The 14,038-nt window shown below is 28.8% G+C and overlaps 2 protein-coding genes and 2 long non-coding RNA genes across 4 annotated transcripts; 1 reads left to right on the top strand and 3 right to left on the bottom strand.

Annotated features, from left to right (window-relative positions):
- Nucleotides 1-451: 451 nt before the first annotated feature.
- On the bottom strand, nucleotides 452-2,608 carry LOC122638067 (repellent protein 1-like). The gene is made up of 2 exons (XM_043830708.1): nucleotides 1,615-2,608; nucleotides 452-1,398 (listed from the first exon to the last, which is right to left on the bottom strand). Exons 1-2 carry the CDS (start codon nucleotides 2,359-2,361, stop codon nucleotides 559-561), a joined length of 1,587 nt encoding a protein of 528 aa, XP_043686643.1. The 5' UTR covers nucleotides 2,362-2,608; the 3' UTR covers nucleotides 452-558.
- Nucleotides 2,609-4,612: 2,004 nt separating this feature from the next.
- LOC122637921 lies at nucleotides 4,613-6,974 on the bottom strand. Its single transcript, XR_006329316.1, has 3 exons — nucleotides 6,699-6,974; nucleotides 6,509-6,629; nucleotides 4,613-4,964 (listed from the first exon to the last, which is right to left on the bottom strand). It is a non-coding gene; the product is annotated as an uncharacterized LOC122637921 (long non-coding RNA).
- Nucleotides 6,975-7,058: 84 nt separating this feature from the next.
- LOC122637920 lies at nucleotides 7,059-10,860 on the bottom strand. The gene is made up of 4 exons (XR_006329315.1): nucleotides 10,660-10,860; nucleotides 10,282-10,401; nucleotides 7,547-10,189; nucleotides 7,059-7,477 (listed from the first exon to the last, which is right to left on the bottom strand). It is a non-coding gene; the product is annotated as an uncharacterized LOC122637920 (long non-coding RNA).
- A 116-nt stretch (nucleotides 10,861-10,976) lies between these two features.
- LOC122637919 (histone PARylation factor 1) lies at nucleotides 10,977-13,500 on the top strand. Its single transcript, XM_043830446.1, has 5 exons — nucleotides 10,977-11,259; nucleotides 11,861-12,382; nucleotides 12,491-12,636; nucleotides 12,709-12,947; nucleotides 13,030-13,500. The coding sequence occupies exons 1-5, from the start codon at nucleotides 11,122-11,124 to the stop codon at nucleotides 13,329-13,331; spliced, it is 1,347 nt and encodes a 448-aa protein (XP_043686381.1). The 5' UTR covers nucleotides 10,977-11,121; the 3' UTR covers nucleotides 13,332-13,500.
- The last annotated feature ends 538 nt before the right edge of the window (nucleotides 13,501-14,038 follow it).

Genomic DNA, 14,038 nt, shown 5'->3' with positions numbered 1-14,038 from the left:
CCTGAATGACAGGTCAAAAGCTGCTCTTACCGATCAATTATCTCTTCCTTGTCTCTATTTTTTTTTTTTTTTTATTATTATATTTATGCATTGCGATTGTGATCTTATTTCTACGCTTTTTGTGTATTTTAACCCGCCCAACATCATATCGAGAAAGAGGCAGAAGGGAGGTGGAGCCACAGCGACGATTTGATTATCGATTGATTTATTGAAATATTAAATCCATTTGATCTTAACCTTTACATGATAGAAAGAGAAAGAGGCCTTCGAGATGTAATTTAAAATTGATGTTTGATATATGATCGTCAGATTGTATTCTTATGATAGGATTTTTAATAAAAGAAAAAAGTATACTTACGATTTCAACATATTTCGGCTCTTCGTATTTAATATTCATACTTCTTGTGTTTGATTGTAGCTGAAATCATATAAATAAAAAAATAGTTCATAGTTATGTATGTATTTCTATATTTAAATAAATTTTCCACAAAGTACATATTTTGATCCAGGTGAAATTAACAAGGTTTGATTTAATTAATATTATTGTAATATCAGGAGTTAATTTTCTATGTTATAATTTATACCGAAAGTGTCAAGGGTATACAATTTTGGTAATTCCATATTCGTTTCTGTTCGTTTAACATTTGATTTCTTTATAATATCTATTTCCTTCGTTAACAGGTTTTTGTCGGAGAAAAAGAACTTCAAATATTTCTTCTTAAATAGCTTCTCGTATAAAAACTCGTCCTTAAAATAATAAATTGAAGAAGTTTTGCATTTCTTTTCGCCACCTTTGGTATTTTCTGGACAACCAGGTGCTCGAAAAACTGGAGGACATTGTTTCTGTGCACAAGTATCATCAGTCTTTTTAATTTCTGGACATTCTACTTTTTCTGATTCGCAAGAATCACGTTTGGGGAGATCCGTTGAGGAACAGGAAGTCTTTTTCGTTGTACATGGATCAGGCTTGCAGCAAGAATCTGGTTTTTTACATGGATCTGGCTTGGAACAGGGATCTGGTTTGGAACAGGGATCTGGCTTAGAGCAAGGTTTTGGCTTGGAACAAGGATCCGGCTTGGAACAGGGATCCGGCTTCTTACATGGATCTGGTTTGGAACAGGGTTTTGGCTTCGTACAGGGATCCGGCTTCTTACATGGATCTGGCTTGGAACAGGGTTTTGGCTTCGTACAGGGATCCGGCTTTTTACATGGATCTGGCTTGGAACATGGTTTTGGCTTCGTACAGGGATCCGGCTTCTTACATGGATCTGGCTTGGAACAGGGATCTGGCTTCTTACATGGATCTGGCTTGGAACAGGGATCCGGCTTCTTACATGGATCTGGCTTGGAACAGGGATCCGGCTTCTTACATGGATCTGGCTTGGAGCAAGGTTTTGGTTTCGTACAGGGATCCGGCTTCTTACATGGATCTGGCTTGGAACAAGGTTTTGGCTTCGTACAGGGATCCGGCTTCTTACATGGATCCGGCTTTTTACATGGATCTGGCTTGGAACAGGGTTTTGGTTTCGTACAGGGATCCGGCTTCTTGCATGGATCTGGCTTGGAACAAGGTTTTGGTTTCGTACAGGGATCCGGCTTCTTACACGGATCTGGCTTGGAACAGGGATCCGGCTTCTTACACGGATCTGGCTTGGAACAGGGATCCGGCTTGGAACAGGGATCCGGCTTGGAACAGGGATCCGGCTTGGAACAAGGTTTTGGCTTGGAACAGGGATCTGGTTTACAAGGATCCTTTTTAGGTTTACATGAATCATTTTTTTTAGCACGTCTTTCCTTGAGACATGTACATGGATCTTTCGGAGTTTTATTGCAAGACGAATATAAGTTCCTTCCTAACCAATCATTTAATACTTCTTCATTTACATCCGATAATAAATTCGTAGCCAAATCAGCTGATGGTGGACGCAGCTTAAAGAAATCGTTCAAGTGATACGAATCAATGCTTGAATTTGAATTTGATTTTTTAATTATCTTCTTTCTCCTCACATTCTCCAAAAGAGATCTTACGGCAGAGGACACTCTTTCCACGGGTCGCCATTTTTTGCAGAAATTATTTTCCGTCTCGTCGCTTTGAGAAAACAACGATAGTCTTTCATTTTCATCAGAAAGATGGTCAACGTTCTCGGTGACCATTTGAACCTCCATCGGAGAACTTTCTAGAGCTTCTTCTTGAATCTTACACTTCTCTTTCCTCGCGGAGGAATCACCGATAAATGCTCCAGAAAGATCCTTCAGATCCTCCATCGGTAGAGTTACGTGATTTAGAGGTACTATCTGCGATAGAGATTTACTTTTCAGATTAATTCTCTCGTCACCTGTGCTAATTTTCTCAGAATCCATATTACATTTCTTATCATTCTCCACGATGTCATAAAATCTTGTCTTAGCTTTTGTACTGCCTATAATAAAACGTTTCAATTTTATCGAGTCATCGTTTTGTACATTGCCATTGTTCAATACTTTCGAAAGGAACCAGGAAGATCTAGCCTTGTCATTAGCTTTACTAAAATCATATAATAGCCTAGACTTTTTATTGGTGAACGCTGCTGGCACAGTCCAATCCTTCAATTTGTTCTTTATATTTACTTTATACACACGCTCTTCGTCCTTTCGTTGTTCTTTATCGATATTTCTCTTCACGCATTTAGCCATATGAATTTTTAACTTTTTTTCGTTCATCAATTGCAAACTGGAAAATCTATCTTCAGATTTTTTGAAAGGTGTAACCTTCACTACTGGCGTCACGATGGCCAACTTCCGAACTTTTTTCTTATGACATCGCTTGGATATCGTATTTTTTGTGAGTTTTCTTTCTTTTCTCTTCGAAGAAGTGGAGAACGTTGTCTTATTCGCGATCTCCCCGTACGGATCTATCGGTCGAAGTAACCACTCGGTCATCTCACTTAGGATGTCATTTTTCTGGCGGACTCGTCGCGTCGTGTTGTCGTGGCCCATTTCGTCTAGGATTCGTGTCATCATCGATCTTAACTTGCTGGTGCACGTGTCGCCCGCCTGGGGACAGACGTAGAGACGATGTCAAGAATCATTTTTGCTGTTTGTTTTTTTTCGTTTGGTTCGAGCAATCGTTTCTACGTTCACGGAATATCTTTTGTTTGTTTTGTTGTTTATTTTATTTTATTTTTCGTCGTCGTCGTCCTAAAAATTGGGTATACGGAATAGCCATCGATGTTTATAAAACGCAAAAAATTCTTTTCCATTTTCTCCGCAAAATGTTTCTCCGTAAAAATGCTTCTCCATAAAAATGTCCATTTTCTTGCCACTTTTAGCTGATCCATCTTCTAGAATATTCACTCATTTTTTATTTTATATGTATATAAAATTCATGCTTACGATTGGAAATCGTGAACATAATACCGATCTTTTTCTTTGTTTCTTTCGATTATTGCAACTATTTCGATTCCTCGTTATCAATTGTTATGACACTCATTTTTAAAACAAACTTCACTCTTGTCGTTCGTCATTTGCGAACAAAAATTCGTTTCGAATAAAATTTCATTTCAAACGAATTTGGAATTACAAATGTATGTTTTTCTATTTATGATATATCCTTGGATTTTTTATTTTGTAATCAAAATTCAAAAAAAAGAAACTAAAAACGAGATACTTCTTACCTTCGGCGATATTAAATGATTTACTGCTTGAGCTTCTTCCCCGATCGGCAGACGTTGTAAAGCCTCTACAAGTTTATTGATATCAGTCTCGTTCACTTTCAGTTGATCGCTTAGGTAAGCTAGATTGTTGCTTTCCTTCATCATTGAATCTTGCTTCGATGTTGCCTCGTACGATCGTGATTTTTCCATCAGTGATAACATTTGTGAATTCTGTTTTAAGTAAATGATCAATTATTTAAATTATTTTCTAAGCTATATAAGAATTTAGAAAAATCATTAAAAAGTTCTTACTTTGCCACAAAATGGTTCAGCTTCGTTAAAATGATGGAATCTGTTCTGAGTAAATAAAAACCTTTTATTAGTACTAGCCACGTCATAAATAGGAATGGTATTTAATGTTGAATGTTGTCTCGCTAATCGTGATGCATTTAGATTGACTCCCTCGGTTGCCCCAATTAATGTTATCTGCAATTAATTTCGAGTATAACTTATCGTACTTTAACAGAATGATATTTTATATGTACTTTTAAATTATCTTCGCCAGCGTAATATTTACGCTGACCGAAAGATTTAACAACGGATTTAGCGGCTCGGGAAAACATTGTTAAAATCTTGTGGGAATTACTTGAAATTTTTTTAACGCCTTCATAGGGCGTCTGTTTGATCCAAACTAAATAAAATAGTTTCTAAATGTTTGTTATTAAATGATCATCGCAATTTTGCTAATGCAATTGTTTAAAAATAATTCAAGAGCTATCGAGTATGTTGTGTACGATATTCATAATAAAATCATTTTATTTTTTGTTTTCTTCTTTTATTAAAAAAACATTTTACCATGTTATGGTAAATATTTGTAATCAGAAGATATTGTAGAGTTCCTATATTACCACTTTTAGAAACAGATTACATATACGCGATAATAGAAGATGATACAATTAAAAATATAAAATACGATTACATATTATACAACATTGTTTTTTATTTCCGAAATATAAACTATTTTTACATTAAAAAAATATCAGACAGCATAATTTTTACATCTTTCGCATTCTACAGATGAATCAAGATAAATATAAAATTGTACACAATATCTATATTACAATTTACATTTTTTAAATATAAATATAATATGTAAGATATATAAATTATTTGTGATTGTTCGATTTCGATTATTTATTTCCATTTTGAACAGTTTTACTATAAATTTTTTTCTTTGTCCTATGTTTTTATAAATAACAACAATTTAAGATTTGATGTTTGAGATTCGTCTTCTAAAAATACAAAGTAGAATATTTCTTCTTATCCATCATTCTGAAACAATAAAAAAGATTAGTGTTGTTTTATGTTTAAATTCCTCTAAAATTTTCTAATATGAATCTACGTATTCTACCCTCTCCAAAAATTCATCTTTTTTATTTAATTCATCTAGACATTTTGGCAATAATTTTAGTTTGACTCTCTTCGTCTACTCTCTCATTTTCAAAATCTCTGTATATTTTCAAAAGTAATATTTTATATTCTAAAAATTCTACGAGCTAAAGTAACAATATCAAAATCTTTCAATAAAGAATGAAATAATTTAAATTTACCGTAGGTTATCCAAACCTGTAATATAATATTAGAATATTTATAAATTAATAAACAAATTTTGTTTAGTTTAAGATGTATAATCATATTACAAAATCAAACTCACTTTAAGTAATAAAAATAATAAAGATATTAAACATTTTTTTGATTATAAAGAAACAAAACAAATTTAATTATATTTATTTATAATTTCTAGAAATATAATTTATCTCCACTAAAATAGAACTATTTCATAACTCTAGTACAGTTAATGTCTTCTAATAAAGTTTCTAATTTTGCAAAATAAATAGATATTATAATAAGTAAATAAATATAAGTAAAATAAAAAACAAGATAAATGTAACTATAGGAAAAGTAGTTTACTTTCATTCATGTTGTACAGTTTTCAGGTCCAAATTCCTACATGAATATTTCACACAAAATCCTACATCTAGTAATTTGTAATTTATAATTCTTTAATTTGTATCTTTAAATCAATGTAACTATGACACAATTTATTTTTGAAACAAACACCCAATTCTACTGGATTACAAAATAATAAGATATAATTTAATATTTTAATATTTGTAAATAATACAAAATAATTGTATAATATATATATATATATATATATATATATATATATATATATATATATATATATATAATAACAAAATACCAATGTTTTTTTTGCTGCAATCAAATTTTTTTACCATATTTCAAAATATCTATAAAGTAGTCATATCTTAGAAAATGTGAAGTGATTGTGTGGAATAAATTCTAAATAGGTTTTAAAAAATAAATAAATAAGTTATATCTTTATATAAATAATAATGACTTTATATAAGATAAGCTGTACTTGTATACTTGATGATATCTATTTATATCTTCCACGTCAAATTCTTCGTACAAAGCATAATTTATCTATAGATAAATATATTGCTTTTCGATTCTCCTATACAAAATTTATTTTATGAAACTGTAATACGACTATAAAATTTTTTAAATTTTGGTATTCATTATCTGAATAGAAAGAAACATTTACTATAGCTCGTTCATATAATTTTCTTTAGATTCTAATAATGTCAGATAATCGAATTAAGCATTATAATTAGAAGTATTTTCTCTAACTTCTTATTCCTACTGATATTTTCATTTGCTAACTATTACATCTCCAATGCCTATTTAAAAATTTGATAAAATTCACGAAAACGAAAATGTTGACAGCATGTTCATAAACTTTGTCTGCTCTATTTATGAAACTATGAGATTTTTCCAAACATACGTACTTTATCCAAAAACGTTCATGTATCTTCCTTTCTCTTCGTATTTGTTTATATAGTAAATCAAATTTAATATACTTGCTCATCAGGTTTTCAATCCATTCAATGCTCAAAATATGACACGCTCCTATAACAAATTTTTATAAAATCAAGTTACATAATAAAAAATAATTTCTAATTTTATATCAAATCTTACCAGTAATATTTTCTAACATTTCCTCTATATATGTATACTTGTATCAAAACTGATTTGCTTTTTTTTGGGTAAATTGTAATTGCATGATTCCATAAATTTCTAGTATAATTTACTTGCCAATTTAGCATTTCCATTTTAATATATTTCGATCATAATCTAATATTTTTATAATCGATATATAAGGTACTTACATATATAGATATGAAAGAAATTACATATGAAACTCTGAAATGTTTTTGACTCTTTGCGATTGTATTTTTTGTAAGCATAGTAATCGTATCTGTCGAAATTATTTTTAGACAGTGCGCGCTTATTCAATTATTATTTAAAAGATGTATAAATCTTATTCAAAAGGATGTGTTTAAACTATGTGTATATTATTTATTATTTCGATATTCAATATTTTATAGAAATTTTCTTTAATATGATATATATCAAAGTAATCCCCAAATGAGCAATCACAGTTTTCTTGTACATGTTTCATAGTGGTATCGGGATTCTCGTCTTTGGCCTTTTTTCTTATCAGAACAAACGAAATACTCCTTGCTCAAATTTCCTTGATTTTGTTGTAGAATATGTAATTTTCTGTTGAATAGCTCTTCTTTATCCGAGATTGATAGTCTACCATACGAAGTCTGAGATCCATCACATATCTCAATTACCCACCAATTGATCTATCAATTTTCTAATAAATTTTAGATGTCATATGGGTGTTTTGCCTTCTTATTACAACATCTGTTTATATAATATATAGCTATTCGCAGAATAAATTTCTAAACCTAAAAAGAATAATTTTTTTTAACCATTTTAGAGATTTCCATAAAAACGGATAAAATGTATAATATTACCCAAGTCGATCGACGCCATCCATATATTTATTATATTCGGAAATTATTTATTATAATTCTTTTATCTTTCTATAATAGTACGAATGTTTCTCCAAATCGACAGCCAAAAACATTCATGCTTGATCAATGTAAGATTTTGTTATATGTAGACTACGTATATTTGATTTTGGTTTATTATTCCAATAGCATAATATTTCAATTTTAATAATTCATGGGCCAATGTTATACTTGCATAAAATCTATCAATATAAATATAATTTCGAGTATCAGGATTGGAATGTAATAATTTTATATACAGATGTAATACAATTCTTGTGGTAGTTACTGGGAGATTGGAATGTATCAATGATTCTGTAGTAGAACTTCCATAGTATGAATAAAATGAATGTATCTGGTATCAGAATCTGTCAATATATAAATACAAATTTCCCATTTCGTTGATTTCTTAGTGTTATAAGTAACAAAACTAATTCTTCCTTTGAATTTTATGACAGATTCATCGATTGAAATTTCTTTAGTTGAAACAAAATAGTTTTTGAATGTAGCTTCAGTATAATTTAAGAAGTCACTAGCTTTTTAAATTCTTATTCTATCATTTGAAGTATTTGTATTTAAATATAACATCCAATAAATTTGGAAAAATCTTACTCTCCAAAATATATCCAAAAAAAATAGTATTTTCGAATTATATTGATGCAATGACTACTATTCCTCATCTGGTAATTTTACAATACCCATGTTGAGTATAAATGCTATTATTTTTGTCACTGTCACATCTATCCAACTATTCCATATCGAACAACATGATAACTTGGCATATTGATTTGTTTCTTTTACAATATCTTCAAGCAACTCATCAGTAAAAAACCTGATGAAAAAAATCAATTGGGTCTGTGTATGTTGCAGAAATGTGTGCACTGGGACTTCTTGATCCTACTAAAAATTCTATTTTTAGTAATTTAACATTTTCATGTATAACATCTTGCCATATACTTTGAATACTATTTTCTAATGTTATTTCAATGTCATTGCCACTTGAATGTAATTGCACTATACATTTTCTTCTAGGCACTATAATATCATTATTATCATCCAAGTTATCATTGAAATCATCATTATTAATATAATCATTCGACTTGTCATGATAATCTATATAAAATTCATCACTATTTCTTTGCACATCCTTATAATTGTTAGACTCACATCTTCTTTTAGACATTTGAGGATATAGCTTTTAGAAATATAAAAAATAAAAGGTAATAAATGTCAATAATAAATTCATTGCTTGTATGGAAAGAATGACTTTTCCTTCAGATAAAACAAAATGTTTATAGATGAGTGAAAAGTGCAGTAAGATAAGCAGTGTTAAGTTTCCCTGCCTAAATAACCATCACATACTTGTACCAAGAATATCCTGGTACGACCGCAACAGTAAAACATCCTTGCTACAGTAAAACATCCCAGGATTCAATCACAATCTATCATAATACTACAAAATTAAAAATTTGTTCTATTCAAAGTACCTTGATATCTCAATTGGTTTCTTGTGATCTGATTGCTTAGTGAGCATATTTTATACAGTTAGTTATAATTAATAAGTTTTTATATTTCAAATGAACTGTATTACACCAGATATGTGTCATTTGGATCGATCATTTTTTGCCATTTTTGAGGTAAAATTATAATCCCATCATTGTAGAATTTCTATATTTTTCTGGATGAGAAACTTTATCAAATGATTTTCACATGCCTCTTTTGCAGCCAACTTTACATCGTTAAGAGAATTCTGTAAAGATTGAAACAAATGGTACTCTAACGGTGCAATGTCAGGACTATATGATGGATGTATTATAATTTCTGAACCAAATTCCCTGTCTTTGATGGACTATCTATGATGTGTAGGGTGTTACATTGTCATAATGAAAGCTAACACCTTTACTGTTGATCCATTCTGGTTGTTTTATCTCGATAGAGCAGTAGTTCATAGCGAACAATTCCTTTACGATTTCATCACAGACACTTAGCGTCGTCAATCCTGACTTTGCCACCATTTGTGAAGCTTCATTTTCCTTTAACCACAATCTTTTCCATATATTATTATTGTACGTGATCCATTTGTCATCACCTATAATAAACTATTTCAAAATGATTTGATTTCATTCTGTTTTAGCATAGATAAAGATTTGATCCATTAAATTTTTCATTGTTAAATTATGTGGCGAGTTCTTTTTAGACATTATAACTCTTAATGTGCCAGTTTTGTACAATTTTTTCTGATTTCATCGACTTTTTCCATCATTGGTAAACCAGAGTAAAATGTATCATTAATATCAAAATTTTCAGATTGAGAACGCTTGAACTAGATTTGTACCAGATTGAACGCTTTGTACCAGATATACTGATACTGCATCGAATCCATAACATCACAAATTTGTTTAGCAGCCTGTGGCATTTTTTCTTTTTTTGTAATAAAACTTCAAAATATGTCGAATTTCTTCTTTTTCAGTCATTTTCACTTATTTTCAAGATATAATAACTTTTAAACAAATAAACGAATATACCATAATCTTTCTAAAAATATTCAGAGATATATTATCTTTCAAACGTATGCATTATATCATTAAAGATATTTTGTTCAGGTGGCTGAAAAGAAATATTTGTAAATGAATTGTTCTTTACATAAAATTCTAGGTAGGTTTAACATTATAGAACGAAGATTTTATTGTTATTCTTACAAGAGATAAAATTTCTTGATCTTTCTCTTTGTCTTTCTCTTTCCTTCTCTCTCTCTTCTTTGCTTCTCTTAATAGCTGTTCTGCTGTGATTTAAATTTCCATAGGTGCTTTATTTTTAGCCTAAAAAAAATTTTAATTGTGAATAAATATTATAATTATAATAAACGGTATGTGTTATAAATTATAATTATAAAATAAGATATATTAATATATAATATATAATCATTCTATTTTAATTATTTTTGGTATTTTTTATGATTTTTCCATGATTATGGTTGATTAAATCCGACTTTTTATACAACAAATACGATTACAATTATTCTAACCAAATAAACAAAATATTGCTTATACTTATGAAGAAGCAATGCAGTATCATACATTAATTTGATGATGGCTAATTCGATTTTAGTCGTACACACATAAGCTATGTCCTATAGCTAGATAAGTAAATTTTGGATTAAAATAGATTAAAAATCCATGCGTCCTATTCTTTCAATTTTTTCTATTTTTTCCGCAAGTACTACACTTTACTGACGATTAATCTAGCTCGATAAATATAGTTCTTTCTTGGTATTTCGACTATAGCGCCACAGCATTACGTGACTGGAGCATCAGAGTAATTTTTATTTTGCACACCATGTTCGCTGTAGTATTTGTTATATTTCATTGAAATTATGGTCGGTAGAGCGCGCGCTTTGTAGTTTATAGATCTAAGGCGAAGATATCAACCGTCAAAGATTCTTATAAAAATGTTATTTTCATTTTAACTGTCTTGTAAATGTGCAGTATAAAATAATTATCTTATTTTTCATTATTTTATATCTCAATATTTTTGTTATAATGTCAGAAGATCACAAAAATAAAGCGTTTCTTGCTTACAAAAATGATTCACGAATACCTTGTCGATATGGCGCGAAATGTTATCAAAAAAATCCGTTACACCATAATAAGTACAAACATCCTCCTTCAAATAAAGAAGTATGATATCATTTTTATTATTTTTAATATTATAAACAATTATTTTTAATATTTTAACTAATATTATAATATTATATGTTTATTATCTTTTAATTTCATAAAAATGTAAAATACATTTTTTGAAGTCCTTTTTACATATTATTAACAGATTTTACTATATATCTATTACATGTGAAAGTAGTAGTAAATAAATATTAGTAATGATAGTTTCTTAATAATGTTTAAATTAAAATATTTTCTAAATTAATAATTTTTCAACATATATGGATTAATGCTTTTTTATAAAAAAAAATCAAACTGTATCGAGTAAAGCATTAAAAAACATGATTTCATTTAATAAAACATAATTAACATTCATATGACTTTTACATGTTCATCTGTATAATAAAAAAAACTAATAATATCAGAATATTTTATACTCTGATATTCTTCCCTCAAAAACATTTAACTTTTATCTGAAACGTTTTTAAAATCATTATTTATACGGTAGTTATAATGATTCCAGTTATATGTTTTATCTATTAATATTGCAATATCAATTCTATCGTAGTCATATTTTTTATTAAAAATATATATTTATAAAAATATATTTTATTTATAGAAAGAAGTCGAAGATGGTCAAAAAACATTAATTAGGAATAAAAGAAAAATTGAAGAAATAAATGATGATAAGAAAGAAGCAGATTCTGTGCCAAGTAAAATTCAAAAAGTTAAGACTGATATTTCTAATGTTGACATAAATAATTTAGAAGATATTGATAATATAGAAACAGAGAAAATGATTGACGATAATATAGAAGAAATAAAAGAAAAATCTTATGCTTCATCTGATAATAGCAATCAAACAATTGGTGATGATTCTTGTGTGATATTATCTCCAAATTGTATGAAAGAAAATATCAAAAACTTATTCTTAGTTCAAATGCCAGAAGATTTTTACCAATTTTATGAGTTTTGCAAACTTATTTCCAAAAATACACCACTGATGGCACTAAAATCTATTCATCTTAATCTTGTGGGTCCTTTCGATATCTTAGATAATAAATTAAAAAGTTTTAAAAATAAAGATAAAGAAAAATATCTTAGACATTGGAGATATTATTATGATCCACCAGAATTACAAGTACGTATTAAAATAAACATTTAAATATATTCATTTCCAAAATTTTTAATACATAATTAAAAGTGTCATGATGAATTTTTTGTTACAATATATCCATTTCTTTTATAGACAATTATTAAAGGAGAAAAAGATGGTTTACATCTTGGATATTGGAGAGATGAATGTTTTGAAAAGCCAATATTTGTAGTTAAAAATAAAGCAGATGTAAATTGTATAATACAACCTGTGGCAGAAAATATATTTGGTGCAGTTAAGTAAGTATGTATCCAAATATACAACTTTTAACTTTTGTACAATATTTTAAAATACTATTCATATAATTGCAGTGTTTGTATCGAAGACGCATTGAAAGCAGCTAATTTATTTGAAAAGACAAGTATATCGCAACTTCAAAAACGATTAAAAGAATTTGCTCAAGAACATAATATAACTTTAGAAAGAAAAACGGCCAACATGATAAATCGGGAAAAGAAAGTCGTTGCAAGGACATTTCATAAAGCTGGAATCATTGTACCATATAATAAGAAAACACAGTTGGGTTATAGAGAATTATCAGTTACCGATAGTAAGAAAATTCTACTATTTCTATTACATGTCTACGACTAAAGTTCTATGACTAAAGTATAATTTTATTATTGATATTTTAGAAGAATTACAACAAATATTTAAGAAAATAGACGAGGCAGATACCATAGAAGAGCGTAAAAAAGCAATGTCTAAACTCGACGAAGTTGTACGCCTCGCAACAATAGCTGCAGACGAATGTGACTTCGGAACTTGTTTAGAATTGGCACATGATCTGTTTTCTAGCGGTAGTGTACATATTGAAAAAACGGCATTACAAATGTTTTCCATTGCTTACACGCATCTTGATCGTCCAGAATTTTTAGAAATAATTAAGGTACACTTGAAGAATAGAAAACGTGGTAATGACTTAACCGTCATTTAAAATTTTTCAAATCTTAAAATATATAATTTTAATGCAAGCTTTAATTAATTATAAATTACAAGTAATATATTTGCGAAACTATTTAATAGTACTTATGTAAGACATACATCTGTATAATACTATAAATTTAAAAAAATATATATTTTAATAAATTTATTTAATAACAATTATGAAATTTCATTTTAAATGTTTTTCTTTTTTAAAAAACTGTCCGCTTTAAACTTAAAAGAAATAATTAGAGAAACACACATAGATGTAACTCTAATTTTCTTAAGATTCAATTAAATAGTTCCAATTCCATTTACTTTCTCTATTTAAATCCTACTAGATATCTATTTCTATATATCATATAAATATCGATAAAACAATTTTTGTGAAATTGAAATATACATTTATAATAAATTCCCTGAACTATTATCCTGTAGCGTTAAGTTCCTAATATTGGTCCTAACGAAACGAAGCAAATATTTAACGGTATCGTATTACGAATCGGTTCTTACGGTAAAGTTAGTATTATTTGCAATATCATCTTATACAATTGAATCATTGATATTCTCAATGAATTTTATTCTTCATCCAGAAACGAACGGCTGACCAAAATTATCGATGAGCTATAAACGCAAGTAACGTCATTAGAAGCCGAACGTAGCACGTGCCATCATCGAAGTAAAAAGCACAAGAAAATAGGGCGGTTACGAAGAAGAGTT

This window comes from Vespula pensylvanica, chromosome 2, assembly GCF_014466175.1.
Source record: "Vespula pensylvanica isolate Volc-1 chromosome 2, ASM1446617v1, whole genome shotgun sequence".
Lineage (NCBI taxonomy): Eukaryota > Metazoa > Arthropoda > Insecta > Hymenoptera > Vespidae > Vespula > Vespula pensylvanica.
This window is presented reverse-complemented; position numbering and strand designations above follow the sequence as displayed.